This window comes from Propithecus coquereli, unplaced genomic scaffold (genome assembly GCF_000956105.1).
Source record: "Propithecus coquereli isolate 6110/MARCELLA unplaced genomic scaffold, Pcoq_1.0 Scaffold73, whole genome shotgun sequence".
NCBI classification, from domain to species: domain Eukaryota; kingdom Metazoa; phylum Chordata; class Mammalia; order Primates; family Indriidae; genus Propithecus; species Propithecus coquereli.
In genome coordinates, this window is record NW_012153396.1 from 3,916,469 (window position 1) to 3,932,055 (window position 15,587).

A 15,587-nucleotide genomic window follows, 5' to 3' on the forward strand; every position below is an offset into this window, starting at 1 on the left:
CGGGGGGAGGGGAGGGCCGGGAGCCGAGCCTCCTGTTCATTAGCAGTTGAGAAAAATTCCTTTCTAGTTTGATCAATCCTTGTTTTCCTCGGCTGAGCCGAGGCGCCCGCCCAGCGCAGAGACGGAAAGCGGGGTCTCACCGCGGCTGGGGCGCCGGGCCTCGGGGGAGCGCAGAAGTAGCAACGAGGGGGTCAGGCCGGAGCACCGCCGGGGCTTCTCCCTCCCTCCCTTGCTGGTTGCCTTTTTTTTCCACTTCTCTCCCTCCCCCTTCCGTTTCTATTTGTGAAGGGAGGAGGAAGGCAGAGGCGGGCTGGTGTCTCTGGCCGGGGACTGGAATTTCATCTGAATGACTGCCCCTGCGCGCACGCAGCGCCCCGGAGCCGGCCCGCCTGCGCCCCGCAGCCCGCACCCCAACGCCAGCCAGCCAGGGGACCGCCGGCTCGCCTCTTCCGCCCGGTCCGGATCTAGCAACCCTCGCCGCGGCCGCACTCGCCTCCCCGGCCCCTTGGACCTCGACCCCCGGCCCAGGCGAGGGAGGCGCGGCGCCGACGAGCCGGGAAGGAGCCGCGGTCGCTAGAGGAAGTGTGCGGCTCCCAGGCTCTGTCCGCCGTGGGGCGCGCCCCAATGTCAGCCGCGGGGCCGAGCGCTGGCCGCGGGCCGCCGCTGCCCTAGCCGCGCCGACCGGGAGGCGGCCTCTTATATGGAATTTGGACCCCGGCACTCCCCTCCAGGGCTGGTGCCCCGGCCGCGGCCCTGGCGAAGTCCGCCGCCTCCCGCTAGGCGCTCGGGAGGAGGAGGAGACGCAGCCGGCTGCGCGCGCGGCGTGAGGACCGAGGCTCCCTCCTCTGGGGGGCGGGCACGCGGAAGGTGCTGCTGACTGAGCGACTGTCGGGGCCGGCTGGGGCCGGAGCTCGGGGCTCGCTGGGCCTACAGCTGCTCCGGACGGACCCCCAGTGCTGGGGAGTTGGGGAGGCCTGCCCGGGCCCCCTGCCCGTAGCCGCCATGGCGGAGAATTGGAAAAACTGCTTCGAGGAGGAGCTCATCTGCCCCATCTGCTTGCACGTCTTCGTGGAGCCGGTGCAGCTGCCCTGCAAACACAACTTCTGCCGGGGCTGCATCGGCGAGGCGTGGGCCAAGGACAGCGGCCTGGTGCGCTGCCCGGAGTGCAACCAGGCCTACAACCAGAAGCCGGGCCTGGAGAAGAACCTGAAGCTCACCAACATCGTGGAGAAGTTCAACGCCTTGCACGTGGAGAAGCCGCCGGCGGCGCTGCACTGCGTGTTCTGCCGCCGCGGCCCCCCGCTGCCCGCGCAGAAGGTCTGCCTGCGCTGCGAGGCGCCCTGCTGCCAGTCCCACGTGCAGACGCACCTGCAGCAGCCCTCCACCGCCCGCGGGCACCTCCTGGTGGAGGCGGACGACGTGCGGGCCTGGAGCTGCCCGCAGCACAACGCCTACCGCCTCTACCACTGCGAGGCCGAGCAGGTGGCCGTGTGCCAGTACTGCTGCTACTACAGCGGCGCGCATCAGGGACACTCGGTGTGCGACGTGGAGATTCGGAGGAATGAGATCCGGGCAAGTACTCCTCTCCCTCTCCCTCCTTCCCTCTTTCTCTCTCTCTCTCTCTCTCTCTCTCCCCCCCTCTGTCTCTCTCCTTCCCTCTCGCCTGGGGACCACCCATCCCGACAAGCTGACTTGTGACATCAGGCCAGTGGCCCCTTTCCAAACTCTTCTCTGAAAGTTTGGGGGCAAGGTCCTGGGAAGAAGGGTCCTGATCGCTGCTTGATACATTCCCGCACCTGCGCTCACAGGGTCCATCTTGCGAGTTCTTTATAGAATTGGGGCGTGGGACTGCCAGGGGTAGAGTTTGGGTGTTGCTTTTCTGTTTTGCGCAGCTCCCTCCCCCGGCGTAGTTTCTGTAGGCCCTACGGGAAGTCACCAAGGCAGTGACCCCGGTCCTGCTTCTCCAGCTGCTGTTTATGTAATGAGTGTCCTGTGCCGCTGCTGTGGCTGACATGATCCATGATGCTGGCATACCAATGAGGAAGTAAACAAAAGCAGCCATATTAGTTTTAAGCTCTATTGGAAACACATTGGGGGTTGGGGGGAGCTTCCGGAGGGAGAGCAGAACTCCGGGTATCTATCTGGACAAGGTCTGGACAGCCAGCGGAGTCACTGGACTGTGTCTCAGCTATTGGGATTATTCCCGATAGCCTGTTCTCCATGTTTGAGAAGCGCTGTGTGCCTGTGTGTGTTGCACGGTGCCTGCATGAACAAACCTTAAAGTATGTGTCTTCATCACCCTGAGCCCTCTCTCACAGCCCTCCCACATTTGGGGAGGGGAAGTGGAAGACTGAAAAAGAATCCTGTGGGTTTAAGGTTGAGCTGCCTTGAAATCTGGTTTCAGGCAGCTGGCTCCCCTGGGCTGCCGGCTGGGTGATTACAGAACCGCATCCCCTCCCATTGTATACACCCTGCTGCCACGGCCAATGTCAAGCCCGCCTTCCCCCTCAGGCCTCTGGGCCTGGTTTTAGAGCTGGACTGAGGCAATGCTTCCATCCACTTCAGTGGGGGCAGGGGCTCTTCCTAGGTCCTTCCCCAGTCCCCTTGCTTTCAGGGTTGAGTCATACCAGAAGGAAGGGGTGGGCCGGAGACCGGCTGAGCCGTCTCAGAAGCCCCAGCTTGGGGCCTGGGTGTGATATCATGGGGGCGGGCGAGGTTGGGCTTTGGTCTGACTGGGAGTGTTTATGGGTGGAGGCCCCTGGAGGCTAGTTGAGGCCAGTGGGGAGCTTGGGTATGAGGAAGCTCTGAGCAGGGCAAGATTGGAGATGGGGCTGTTTCCTGTGTGGGGGACCAGTCAGAATGAGTCACTGTTTAGCAATTAAAAAACATACACATACAACCAACAAAATGCAGGAGGACCACCACAGGCTGAGGGCGAGGATAACAAATAAAATTTGCTGTATAATTAGTTTCCAATTGGATGGGCTAACCCTGGGTTTTTTTGTGCCAGGATAAGCCTCTGGTTTCTTAAAGGAAGCATGGAGAACGGAGAGAGGAGCCACTGCCTCCCCTCCCCACTTATTGGAAAAGGTCTGGGAAGCGGATGACGGATGAGCCCCTGTGTCCTCCACCCCCAGCTCAGGGCAGGCACAGCCCACACTTTCCCCAGTGTTGGAAGCTGCTGCTATTAATAAAGATGGAAGGGCTGGGGGAGGAGGCTGGGAAAAGTGCAGAGGCAGGAGAAAGGAGGGCTGTCCAGTTCTCTGTCCTGGGATTGGCAGTGGAAAGTGAGAGGAGGGGAAAGGAGGAGATGTGGCAGAAAGGAACAGAGGAGGGGACAACAACCTTGATGATAGAGGGATGTGTGCCCACACCCACGGTGCTGCTCCTAGCCAGGTCTCAGTGCTGGGGATGTCTTTAATTGGGGTGGGGAATAAAACATATCACACCTGACTTGGTGTAGGAGGGTGTGTTTAGGTGTGTGTCTGTATTTTGGAGTGTCTTTGAGACTGTCTGCTTTGCCCTCAAATGCACCTGTCTCCTGCCTGTGTAGTTGGGGGAGGGGATGTCTGGTGGCACATGTATGCAGAGTATACCCTGGGGTTCCCACCAGCAGGCCCCTGATCTCCAGAAATGTGGACCGGATGGAAGCAGGCACTGAACTTTGTTAACAGTTCCATGGTGTGTGTGTGTGTGTGTGTGTGTGTGTGTGTGTGTGTGTTCTTGTGCCTGGTGTGGGCAGGCTCAGAAGTAGCGGGTTGCATCAGAGCCAGATGTGCAATTCTGTGCGTTCAGCATCTGTGCCCTGCAGCGGCAGCCAGAGTCTCATCCTCCTCCAGGCTCCCCCACCGCAGGCCCCCAGATTTTTTCTGGTGCCCCTGGGCACTGCAGTTGGAATTGCTTCAATAGCCCAGTGTCGCCGAAGTGTGAGTTTGACTTATTGAATGTGGAGGAGTAGGGGCCCCACGCACCTGCCCTGGGTGTTGGTGTGGTGGGGGAGGCACGGGGAACCTGAACACTTTCCTCTCTGTAGGCCATATAGGGGGAGGGGCCTTTTCCTTGGCCCCTTGGCCCCTGCTGGAGGGAGTCTGTATTAAAGGGCCTTTGCTGGTGCCCTGGATGAAGGCAGCAGAATCTTCCAGGATGTGGGAGAGACCTGGCACAGGCCTTAATTAAAATCTAAGTAAAATCTAGGCTCTGCTTCCGTGCTTCCTTTTCTGCCTGGGGCTAGGGTGGGGGTGGGGCTGCTGACATGGAAATGGAAATAGGAAACCCTGATTAACCCCTCCCTGGTGGCCCCACCCTCACATGCCTGCAAGCACCCACAGAGCACTTGGGTGATGGCCTAGAGCAGGGGCCCAGCAAAGGGCCAGCAGGGCTGGCATCCAGCCTGGGGGACGAGAAGGGGACTGTCAGTCGATGCCCTGCTCTGCCCTTGGGAAGTCAATGTGTCAGCCACATTGCCCTGAGGCCTGGATGCCCACTGGTGGTCCCCAGACACTGCTCTCTGGGATGTGCTTAGACCCTAAAAGTGTTCTTCCATGGGGCTGAGGGGACAGCCAAGATTGGGACATCCAGGTGGGCTCAAGCCTGGCAGCCCTGAAGATCAGACCCCCTTTCAGCCCCCAGGTTCAGGGGTTCACTTGAGCAACAGGGGACTGTAGGAGCTGGGAGCACCCTTATGTCGTGCCCTCCCTCAGCATGGAAAGAAGAGCCGAGAGGAGGCCTGGTTATGTGTGTGAGGGGCTGTGCAGGGGTCTGCTTGAGTTTGTGCAGTCATAGTTGTATTTCTGTGTTATCCATCTCTAGGATCCCAGACCAAGGCTGGAAATGTTGCCAGGATCCTGTTTCTGGCATTCTCAGAGGTTCAGAGTTGAGAAGAGGTCTTCTCTGGGGAGGGGATCCCACTGCCTGGGCCAGTTTGGGGTTTGCAGCTGCTTGGGGGGGAGTGTACCCTGCTCACATTGCCTGTGGCTGGAAGGGGTGCACTGGGACCCTGGAGGGAGTCCTGGGTCTCTGCCCCATGCGTCTGTGTGTGGGTGGGCTGCTGTAGCAGTGAGGGCTGTCCTGGCTCACTGGGGCTGAGGCTACAGCCTGACTGTGGCAATGCAGACCCCACTGCTCCCCTCCCCTCAGTAGACCAGGCTCTTGGGATCTTAGATGGGGTGAAGAGGCGCGTGCGTGTGTGTGTGTGTGTGTGTGTGGTATGAGGGTCATGTCGCTGCCCCTCCTAGACCAGCCTGTGTCTTCCTGGAAGGGGGCCTGGCATGGCTTCCTCCCTGGGCCCTGAGAGGAGCCTCAGGTAGAGGCCGGACTACCCGCCTCCACCCCAGGATCCGCTGACACAGCCGGGCACCTGTCATGCATGCCCTATTGATTACTCTGCTGCCTGCAGCTCTGGGTGGCTGCACATCCTTGTCTGCCTGCAGGTGTGCGTGTGTGCGCACACTCAAACACTCACATGTGTAGCCAGCACGAATGGGTTGTATGTGTCAAATGTGACTTATTTTTTGTATCTCATGTGGGGATCTCTCAGAAGGTGCGATGGGACTGACTGAATTCTGTAGTTGTCTTGTGCGTGGCTTTGGGTCGGGAAGACGTGCATGTGCGTGTTTGTGAGAGTGTGACGGTGGCCCATGCCACGCTTGCTGTGTACCTGTGAGTTGAAGTTGACTGCCCAGGTGACTCTGCTGGTGTGTGAGTGCCTGCCTGCTCAGGTGATCGTGGTGTGGTGGCTGTGCCGTCTGCTAGGGGGCATGTGACTTTCCCCCCTGGTGGGGGTGTTGGGGAAGGGAGGGAAAGATGGGATTCACCTTGGGGAGAGCTTGTTGGCTGTGGCAGGTATTGGCGGTAGGGGTCCAAGTGGGTCCTGCGCTGCTGTGTTGGGGGCAGTCTGGGTGGGCACAGGGAGCCTGGCTGGGGCCCCTGTCCTGGCTGAGCAGGCGGGCCTGGCCGGCCTCGTCCCTGGCTCTGGGAAAGCCTGCCTTCCTGGCTGGCCTGGCATTCAGACCCAGACAAAGGGGGGCTTTCTCTCTCGCCTCTTTGTTCTGCTGCCCCAGAGCGCTGCTCTCTGCATGGCAAAAGCTAATTCCGCTCCGCAGCTGGGAAACCCTCTCTGGGGTCTGCCGCGGACTTCATCCGAGGCCTGCCTCTCTCCTTGCCCTGGCTCCTGCCCTGTAGCCCCTGCTCTCTGGGTCTGCGGTTTTCCCAGCCTGGGGGTTCACATGGTAACCCAAGGCAGGGGCTGAGGCATGGAAGGGGGTTAGGGCAGGCAGAAGCTTTCCTGAGAGAAGGGGACAGTGCTGCGGGCCTGTGGAGAGAGGAGGACTAGGCTTGGGTGGGGATTGAGGGGAGGGCTTGGCCCTGGGGAGGAAGTAGCATGAGGCAGCTCTGAGGAGGGGCTGGAGCCAGAGCTGGGGCTGGCACGAGAGTCACCTGGGCAGAGACCTGCACAGGAAGGGGTGTCCCAGCCTCCCAGTCCCCTCTTCCTTCCCCCCAGCCCTGCCCCTGCCACCACCACAGGGACCATGCGGCCAGCCCTGGCCCGGTCTGAACAGCCCCAGACCCTGGGGCCCTGTTCCCTCCTGACCTTGTTTTCTGTTCAAGGTTGACTTGAGGATTTTATTATTATTTATTAACTTTTATACGGCCCAGAATCCCCAGGCCTCACGGGCCTGGCCAGTCAGGCTCCAGGGGGACATGAGGCTTTCCCAGGGTGGGAATGCAGGGCTTATGGTTCCCAGGTGCCCCGGGGTGTGGAGGGATGGGCGTGGAGCCCTCACCAGCCCAGAGCTGACCTGGAAGGCCTTAGGCCCTAAGGGGCAGGGGCGGTGGCGAGTGGGCTTGGATCCCATGTGCCCCCAGAGGCCTGGTCTCTCAAGCGCTTCTAGTTCCCGCTCTGCTCTGTTCTGCACACTTGAAGTTTGCCACAGTCCAGGTGACCCCTTGTGGGCTGAGGGCAGTGTGTAAAGTGTCCCCCACCCTTCGCCCCTGCACTGAGAGTCCTTGCTTGAATCAAGCTGGGAAACTTGGTCCTACCTCAGCTGTGGGTTTTTCCCAGATGGGCAACGGGGCCTCGGCTCTTAGCCATTCCCAGGGGCAGGTGGGGGTTGGGGTGGAAAGGAGGCTGTCTGCAGTGGGGTGGGCCAAGCCCTGTTTCCCCTCCTCCTGTCTCTCAGCATTGCGGCAGCCTGGCTGGTCATTTGGCGGGACAGTGGTGGCAGTCATGAAGGGGTAGCAGATGGGTACTTTCCTCTTTGCTCCCAACTTCCCAGTGCTTGAGATGGCAGCAACCCCTGCTTCTCCTAGGCATTGTCTGTAGCAGGACCTGGCCCCAAAGGAGAGCAGCCCTGCAAGGGTGAGCCGGCCAGCATGGGCCCCTCTGCCAGCCCTCCCACTGGCACCCCTGGCCAGCTTCCTTCCCCTTCCTGCTCTCACCCCAGCCCTTGCACCAGACAGGAGCCCTCTGAGGCGGGAGAAGGGAAATGGAACCCGTCCACCCGCCAGGGCCTATGGCCACTGCCTTTGCTAGGCCTGGGCTGGGCTCCCCCCCAAAGAGAGGGACCCTAGGACAGACAGAAACCAGGGCCTGGAGCCCCGGTGGTAAGGGAACACACGGCAGGGTAGAAGCTGCCAGGGCAGACTCTGAGGAAAGCCTAGAAGAAGAGGGAAGGGGCTGAGCCCCGTGACCCAGGCTGCTCAGGAAGGGCCTCCCTCAGCTCTGCCCTGAGGGATCGTCAGCCCTGGGGAGGGGGTCTCAGTGGGAGTTGGGGCAAAGGGGCCCCAGCCCCACTCCTTCAGGGTAGGCATGGAACAGCTCCACTCCTGTCCTCTGAGAGAGAGTGGGCTGGGAACCTGGGGCTGTCTCTGTCCTGCCCTTCCTGTGGGACTCGGCCAGGCAGGCCCCTAACCTGATACATACAGATGGATCTGGTCGCGGAGAAGCAGTTGGGCAGGGAGCGCCTGGCGAGATGTGTGGGGTGAGTGGGCCTGGGCTTTCAGGTGTCCCAGGTGCTGAGCTGGCAGGAGTGGCCTGGACTGTGAGGTACACCTGGGGGGCCCTCATCCTGAATGAGGGCATGGGACAGCCAGCAGGCGAGAATTTGAGGGCCAGCTGTCCCAGGGATATAAGCAGGCCTCGTGTTTCTGAAGGAGTATCCTGATCACCCTGCCTTTGTGCCCGGCCTCTCCCCACTGTCTGGGGCCTCCAGGAGGTCCAGCCTTCACTGCGAGGGGCTGGGTGCAAGTACATGTCCAGCTCAGTGCGACAGTGAGCATGAGGTGGGCCCAGGGCTCAGGTGGCGATGTATGAGTGTGTGGGTGTGGGTGTGGGTGCAGTTGTGTGCCTGTGAGTGGGCAATCCTGTGGGGCCCTCTGTTGCTGCCCCCCACCCAAGCTGTGTTTATTGTCAGGCTCTAATCCTTGGGCTGGGGGACCTGCTGCAAGAGTGAGGTGCTGCTGGGGACAGGGCAGGGACTCCTGGGTCTGGTTCTTGGCGCTCCTGCCTTGGATCATTGAAAGGTCCGGTTGTGAGGGAAGGGGGTGCCCCAGGCTTCCCCAGCTTACATGAAAGAGGCTTACCCCCCCACTTCCTGTCCCCAGGGTCCTGGTTCTTTGTTTCCAGGGTAGCCACCAACACAAAACGGTCTTGCTGAGGTCTCTTGCGTGCCTTGGTTTCCCCATATGGAAGATGGGTTGGGCGAGCAAGGAAAGGATTAGTCGCAGCTTGTATTTGAGAAGCCAGCTGGATGTGGCTGAGAGTGGGGGTCATGGGATCAAACTCAAGGGTTACTCTGTGGTCCCCACAGAGGAAGAAGGAGAACCATTCCTTGCTGAGTGGACACTCACTATGAGTGAGTGTGTGCGGTTACACAGAGCTGTTTTACAAATCTGACTTGGTGTGTAGAACCCATGGGTTTATTCAGTAAATACATTATGTGTCTAGTGGGTGCTCAGGCCTTCGTGTGGCCTTGCTTTGAAGGGAGGTAGAGAAAGCAGCAAAGTCCTGTTCTTAAGAGGCCTTGAGTTTTTTAGGGAGATCAGACTACAGTTTGTGAGAAAATTCGAAGATTCTAAAATAGTGCTAATAGAACCTCTACAATGATGGTAATGTTTCAGAGTTGTAGTGTCTGATACTAGCTATGTGTAGCTATTGAGCACTTGAGTTAAGGCTGGTGCAACTGAGGAACTGATGTTAAATTTATTTTTAATTAACTTAAATTTAAATGATCAAACATGACTAATGGCAACCATATTGGACAGCACAGCTATAGAGGGAGGGCAGAATGTGACATCCCTACCCTGTGGCCAGGACAGGGAGAGATCTGCGCAGACTCAGAGCAGGAGTCATGGAAAGTTTCCTAGAGGAGAGGGGACTTAAGTTGGGCCTTGATGGATAGACAAAGGGAGGGAGGGTCTCTGTGGGCTGCAGAAAAACCATACACAGAGTGCAGGGTGTTTACATGTGCAGAGTGATGAGGACAGGACACCAGCCCACTTGGCCGAAAGAGTCAGGGTGTAAAAGAGCCTTCATTGCCATTTTAAAGCATTTGACAGGAGGGAGTCATCGAGGGTTCTTGAGCAGGGGAGAGATCCTGTTTGAAGGGGTATGTCTGAGAGGGAGGAGGACAAGAGGGATGGAGAGGCTGGGAGGAGAGAGGCCGTACTGTATATAAGTATAAGGCGAGATCTCTGGACTGGGCTGGGAGGGCCTGTGTGGCCTCAGGAGGTGCTTTGACCCTCTGCATGTGAGGCTGCTCCACAGAGGGAGGCAGCACGGCCTGGGTCAGAACAGACCCTGCTGCCAGATCACTGGGTTTGTAGCCCAGCTCTGCCATTTACTAGCTTTGTGGCTTTGGACAAATTACTTAACCTCTCTAGGCCTCAGTTTCCTCTTCTGTGAAATGAGGGTAATAACAGTACTCACCTCATAGCATTCCTGGGCTGATTGGTTAAGTCTATACAGGAAAAGTGTGTAGAACAGAGGCTTGCCCAGCCCTGCCCTCAGAAAGCCCATGGTGTAAGTGTGTGTGGGGAGCTATTCCAGGCTTCCTCTTGCTGGGAACAGGATGGCCAGACAGCTCTCAGCAGCCCTCTGGGATTGCGTGGGGGCCAGAAGGGGCTAGGTCCAAGGATCTGTAGGATGAGTCTGTTGTATGGAGGGAAAGCTGCTGCTCACCCATCCTTGAGAAGGATTGGAGCTTCAGCCCCTCTGATACCCCCTCCCCCAACTGTCTCTACAGAAGATGCTGATGAAGCAGCAGGACCGGCTGGAGGAGCGAGAGCAGGACATCGAGGACCAGCTGTATAAACTCGAGTCGGACAAGCGCCTGGTGGAGGTAGCTGAGCCCATGCCCGTGGTATGGGTAGGGGCAGCTTGGTGCGGGCCCTCTGGCGAGTTTCCTCCTAAAGATTTACTGTGTGGCTCTGTGTCAGAATCCCTCTGCAGTCATTGAATGAACTGTCCATGGATGAGCCCCCACTGGTGCCAGGGGTGGCTGGCACAGTGCCCTGTGTTACCAGTGGGGAACTGGCAGGTCAGACCTTTCCCTCAGGAGCCTGTGGCAGCCTGGGCACTTGGGGTCTCATAGGATGTGACACAAGTAGGGGCGGGAGCCAGAGGCCCCAGTGCTCACCTGCCTGCCCACTCTTGCCCCTGTCCCTGCAGGAGAAAGTGAGCCAGCTGAAGGAGGAAGTTCGACTGCAGTATGAGAAGCTGCACCAGCTACTGGACGAGGACCTGCGACAGACGGTGGAGGTCCTGGACAAGGCCCAGGCCAAGTTCTGCAGCGAGAACGCGGCGCAGGCGCTGCACCTCGGGGAGCGCATGCAGGAGGCCAAGAAGCTGCTCGGCTCCCTGCAGCTGCTCTTTGACAAGACGGAGGATGTCAGCTTCATGAAGGTGGGCTGGGCCCCAACCAGGACGGTGGGACCCAGAGCACAAATCCAAAATTGGGGTCTGCAGTTCTCTGCTCCCCCACCCAATCTCCCCCACCAGTGTGTGCAGATGCCCTTGTCTTTGGAGCCAGTCTGCATGAGTTCAAATACACCTGCAGGCTCTTACAAGCTCCGTGACCTTGGGCAAGTCCTAGAGGCAACCTGTGCCTTGTTCCTTACCTATAAAGTAGAGCTGGTAATACAGGTCCACTGCCCTTGTCCACAATTCCAACTTTTAAAAATCTCCGAAAATTAACAGAAAAAAATTTCAGCAACTCATTTCTTAACAGCAGAAGTTGACCTGAACTGATGTTGGGTAATTTGGTCTTTATTTATCTGACTTGGTATGAAAATTCAAACATTTTGCTGCCGAAATGTTGCTGTATTAGACTGTGGTGCCTTGCTGGGGATGATATGTACTATATGGTACAGGCACCATATTCTCCTTCCAAAATCCAAAAAATTCCAAATTCTAAAACACATCTGGCCCCAGAGACTTCAGCTAAGAGGTTACAGGCCTGGGGAGCCCTCCTCCCAGGAAAGCTGTGTGGATGAAATGATTCTGTGTGGATGCATGGAAAGCACTTACAATAGTGTAGATTGCACAGCAGGTGCTCAGGAAACCTTAGCTATTCTTGTCTTCCAAAACTGGCAACCCCCACCCGAGGCCACACTCTGGCCAGAATGAGAGGGTCAGCACTGCCTGGGGAGAGGGGGAGGGAAGCTTCTGTCTTCCCCTCTCCCTGTGCTGCTTTTTCTACTGACTGTCCCTTTTCTCTTCCCATAGAACACCAAGTCTGTGAAAATCCTGATGGACAGGTGAGCAGATGGCCCCCAGCCCTCAGGGGAGCACATCTGGGGTGGGTGGGGAGGGCCAGGCCCACGGCGGGGAGGTAGGGCGGGCTCACCGGTGATACCTCCTCACAGCAGATGCCCCGTCCACTGCCCCCAGGACCCAGACCTGCACGGGCAGCAGCCTTTCTCCCCCTAAGATCGGCCACCTGAACTCCAAGCTCTTCCTGAACGAGGTGGCCAAGAAGGAGAAGCAGCTGCGGAAGATGCTAGAAGGTGAGGGTGAGGTCTTCCATCGAAGGGAGAGAGAGCCCTTTGGGCAGGGGTAAATGCCAGAGCCTTCCATCTGAGAAGCAGCACAGCCTGGTTAGGTAGAGCTTTCCTTACATCTTGGCTTTCCCACTTCTAGCTGTGGGACTTTGGGCAAGCGACGTTACCTCCCGAAGCCTCAGTTTCTTCAGCTGTAAAATGGGAATAATAACGTCTCTACCTCCTAATGGAGGAGTGGGCATTACCTGAGATGTAACATGCTTGGTTCTATAGATGTAGGGAGGAGGAGGCCTGGGTTGCTCGGGGTGGGAGCTTTGGCGACTTTTGCTCCAAACTCTCCGCAGGCCCCTTCAGCACGCCGGTGCCCTTCCTGCAGAGTGTCCCCCTGTACCCTTGTGGCGTGAGCAGCTCTGGGGCGGAAAAGCGCAAGCACTCAACGGCCTTCCCTGAGGCCAGTTTCCTAGAGACATCATCGGGCCCTGTGGGCGGCCAGTATGGGGCGGCAGGCACAGCCAGCGGCGAGGGCCAGTCTGGGCAGCCCCTGGGGCCCTGCAGCTCCACGCAGCACTTGGTGGCCCTGCCGGGCGGCGCCCAACCAGTGCACTCAAGCCCTGTGTTCCCCCCGTCGCAGTATCCCAATGGCTCTGCCGCCCAGCAGCCCATGCTCCCCCAGTATGGTGGCCGCAAGATTCTCGTCTGTTCCGTGGACAACTGCTACTGTTCTTCCGTGGCCAACCATGGTGGCCACCAGCCCTACCCCCGCTCCGGCCACTTTCCCTGGACAGTGCCCTCGCAGGAGTACTCACACCCGCTCCCGCCTACACCCTCCGTCCCCCAGTCCCTTCCTGGCCTGGCAGTCAGAGACTGGCTCGACGCCTCCCAGCAGCCCGGCCACCAGGATTTCTACAGGGTGTACGGGCAGCCGTCCACCAAGCACTACGTGACGAGCTAACGCCACGCGGGCGGTGGGGCGCTGGGGAACCTCCCTGCCAGCCCCCGGTGGCTCGGGGATTATGCATCCAGAGACCTGCCCTTCTACCTTCCTCCTCCCTCTTCTTCCATTTCCCCAGATCTTTTCCTTTTGGATTTTGTTTTGGTTTTGGCTTTGTTTTTGATTTTTTTTTTTTTATTATTATGAATCTCCTGGACGCGGAGGTGACAGTGGGAGCTGGCCTGGACTGGGGCCGCAGGTGGCCCTGGAGTTGGGAAAGTGTCTGTCTCAAGGCTCTGAGCTCTCTCTCTCTCTCTCTCTCTCTCTCTCTCTCTCTCCCTCTGTCTCTCCTTTTTCTTCTACTCCTTCCCCTACGTTCCCATGGCTGGAAGGCACCTCAGCTTCCCCTAAAGCTCTGGGGGGGCCTAGCCCTTCTCACCTCACCCAGGAGGAAGGCCCGTGCCCACTGGCCTGTTTATCCTCTCGTTTTTCTTTTGGGCAGTTTGATCACTGGTCAAGTAAAGAATGACCTGTAGATTGTGGGACTTTTGTTTTTGTTTTTGTTTTTTAATTTTTTTAAACCAAGAATGATTTATCCTGCTTCCTTCTCCTCACCATCTTCCCAGACGGAGTTCAAGGCCACTTCTCAAGCAGCTTTTGGCACCTTCAGCCTCAGAGTGGAATCTTTTAAAGACAGGAACCCCATGTCCAGGAAAGGGGAAAAGGAACTTTGCCAATGATAGTGACCACAGCAAAAGCAAATAATAATAATATTAATAATAATAAAGAGAAATAAATGAAATAATAAAATAAAAAACAATAGCACAGCCCTTGTTGAGGTCAGCAGGGAGGAGGGACTGCTGAGTTGTGTCCTTGCCTGGATTTTGACACAGCTACTTCCTATAGTGAGCACTTTGTATGAATCGTGGACTTCCTGTTCTCAAGGCGCAGGTATTTATTCTGTAATCTGTCTAGAGCACACACTGAAATCCAACCTTCTAATAAACATGATGGCGCAGTCCCGCTCCCTGCCTCGCTCTTACCCCAGCATCCTGAGGCCCGGGGTCTTCAGGCACTGGTGTGAGGAAGGGCCCTCTAAGGAAAAAAGCCCCTGCCCTCCTTGTCTCTGTTCCTCCTGGTCCTCCGGTTCCAGGCCTGTGAATGTCAACTGGTCTGGCACTGACTACATCCACTCTCCGCCTTGAGTTCATTTGCAAATATTTGCTGAGGGCCTCCAGCGCCCAGCCCCATGCTGCCTGGGCCCTGGCATCTCTTTGAGGTTCTGCCAGTGTGCTCTTCGCTGGGACAGACAAAGGAGAAACACCTTTCTATGAGTCTTGCCGAGTTTACCTCCTTCAGGCGACAAATATTTTTCGGGCACACACTAGGAGCCGGGCGCTGTGCAGGGCAGGGCTGTAGGCACACAGGCAGAACAGACCCTGTCCTCTTGGAACTTAATCTAGGTGGGCCTCGGCCCCCATAGGGAGTGGGGGCCACTAATCACCATACTTCCTTTGGTGACTTGAAGGTTTGGCCCTGAGAGGGGTGGAGGTGGGGTAGCAGGATGAAAAAGACATCCCACCCCCAGCCCTTTGGGGTGAAACTGCTTGGCAGGGTTTCCCCGCTCTCCCAGTCTTGGGAGCTTGTTAAAAGGGCTGATTCCTGAGGCCCAGCTTAGATTCAGCGGGAATCTGAGAGCCCAAGAATTTGCATTTTGAACTCCTGGTGATTCTGACACTTCCTGGGGTTTGAGAAGTGCTGCCATGAGGGGCTGGTCTCTCTCACAGAGACTCCTGGGTGAGAGGGGGAGAAGGGACTGGAACACACCAAGGGCTGGCTCTCTGGTTTGCTGCCTGACGCTTTGCAGATCTGTGAGGAGGGCAGTCTTTGCTGGGTGCCTAGTTCTCTGTCCCCTTGTCTGGGCAAAATCAAGTCCCACCCCATGAAGCCTAGCACAAGGCAGGGAGCCTGTGGGTAAAGTTCCATGCCAGTGGTGCAAGCCTCGTGGACCCCTAGTCATCCCTCTCAAAAGTAAAGGCTTTGGGGCTGGCCAGACCAAACGAGAGTCCTGCTAAGTGCCTCTGCCCCCTGCTGTGGGTGTAGAGGACCACTCGGGTGGGGTGGGCGGGCCCTTGCCTCATTGTGCCCCCTCCCCAGTTTGGCAGGGAGCTGGAGCCAGGAGCAGTATGACCACAGCTGCCCCCACTTCTTTGCACCTGTTTAGGGCTGAAGGGAGGGGAGGATGGCTGGAGTTCAGTGCCCCTGCAGCCCCCAGACAGACACAGTGCCACTCACATCTGCTACTGTCTCACCCTCCCTTTCTCTAGTTTGTCAAGAGCCCTGGGACATCCCCCATGCCAAGGGTTGGGAGCCAAGACAGAAAGCTGCCCGATTTCCTTCCCACTTGGCCTAATTTTGTTTTGGCTGATGGGAGGGGCCCTTTCTCCAGGTACATCAATCCGACGAAATATGGAGGGGAGGTTCTGGTGGGGGTGGGATGGGCTTGAGGCTCTCCCCAGCCTTGAAGCCCTCCCCAGGCAATGACACACTCAGGCACACAGCTGTAGGCGAAGCCACGGCTGCCAGTAGTGTGGGCTGGGGGGTGCCTGGGCAGCCAGGGAAGCAGCCACCCAGCTGTCCCTGACTTTGTGGGAGCAGC

The 15,587-nt window shown here is 57.9% G+C and overlaps 1 protein-coding gene across 1 annotated transcript; it reads left to right on the forward strand.

The window, feature by feature from the left end:
- Positions 1-307: 307 nt before the first annotated feature.
- Positions 308-13,951, forward strand: TRIM8 (tripartite motif containing 8). The gene is made up of 6 exons (XM_012661759.1): positions 308-1,572; positions 10,242-10,337; positions 10,667-10,900; positions 11,723-11,754; positions 11,888-12,003; positions 12,342-13,951. Exons 1-6 carry the CDS (start codon positions 1,003-1,005, stop codon positions 12,947-12,949), a joined length of 1,656 nt encoding a protein of 551 aa, XP_012517213.1. The 5' UTR covers positions 308-1,002; the 3' UTR covers positions 12,950-13,951.
- Positions 13,952-15,587: the final 1,636 nt, after the last annotated feature.

What these genes read in the sequence shown, in the direction of transcription:
- TRIM8 (XM_012661759.1), top strand. Translation starts at nt 1,003, where the DNA reads ATGGCGGAGAATTGGAAAAACTGCTTCGAGGAGGAGCTCATCTGCCCC. An exon ending in AGGATGTCAGCTTCATGAAG is followed by an intron (nt 10,901 to 11,722) that starts GTGGGCTGGGCC and finishes CTCTTCCCATAG; the next exon opens with AACACCAAGTCTGTGAAAAT. An exon ending in GTGAAAATCCTGATGGACAG is followed by an intron (nt 11,755 to 11,887) that starts GTGAGCAGATGG and finishes CACTGCCCCCAG; the next exon opens with GACCCAGACCTGCACGGGCA.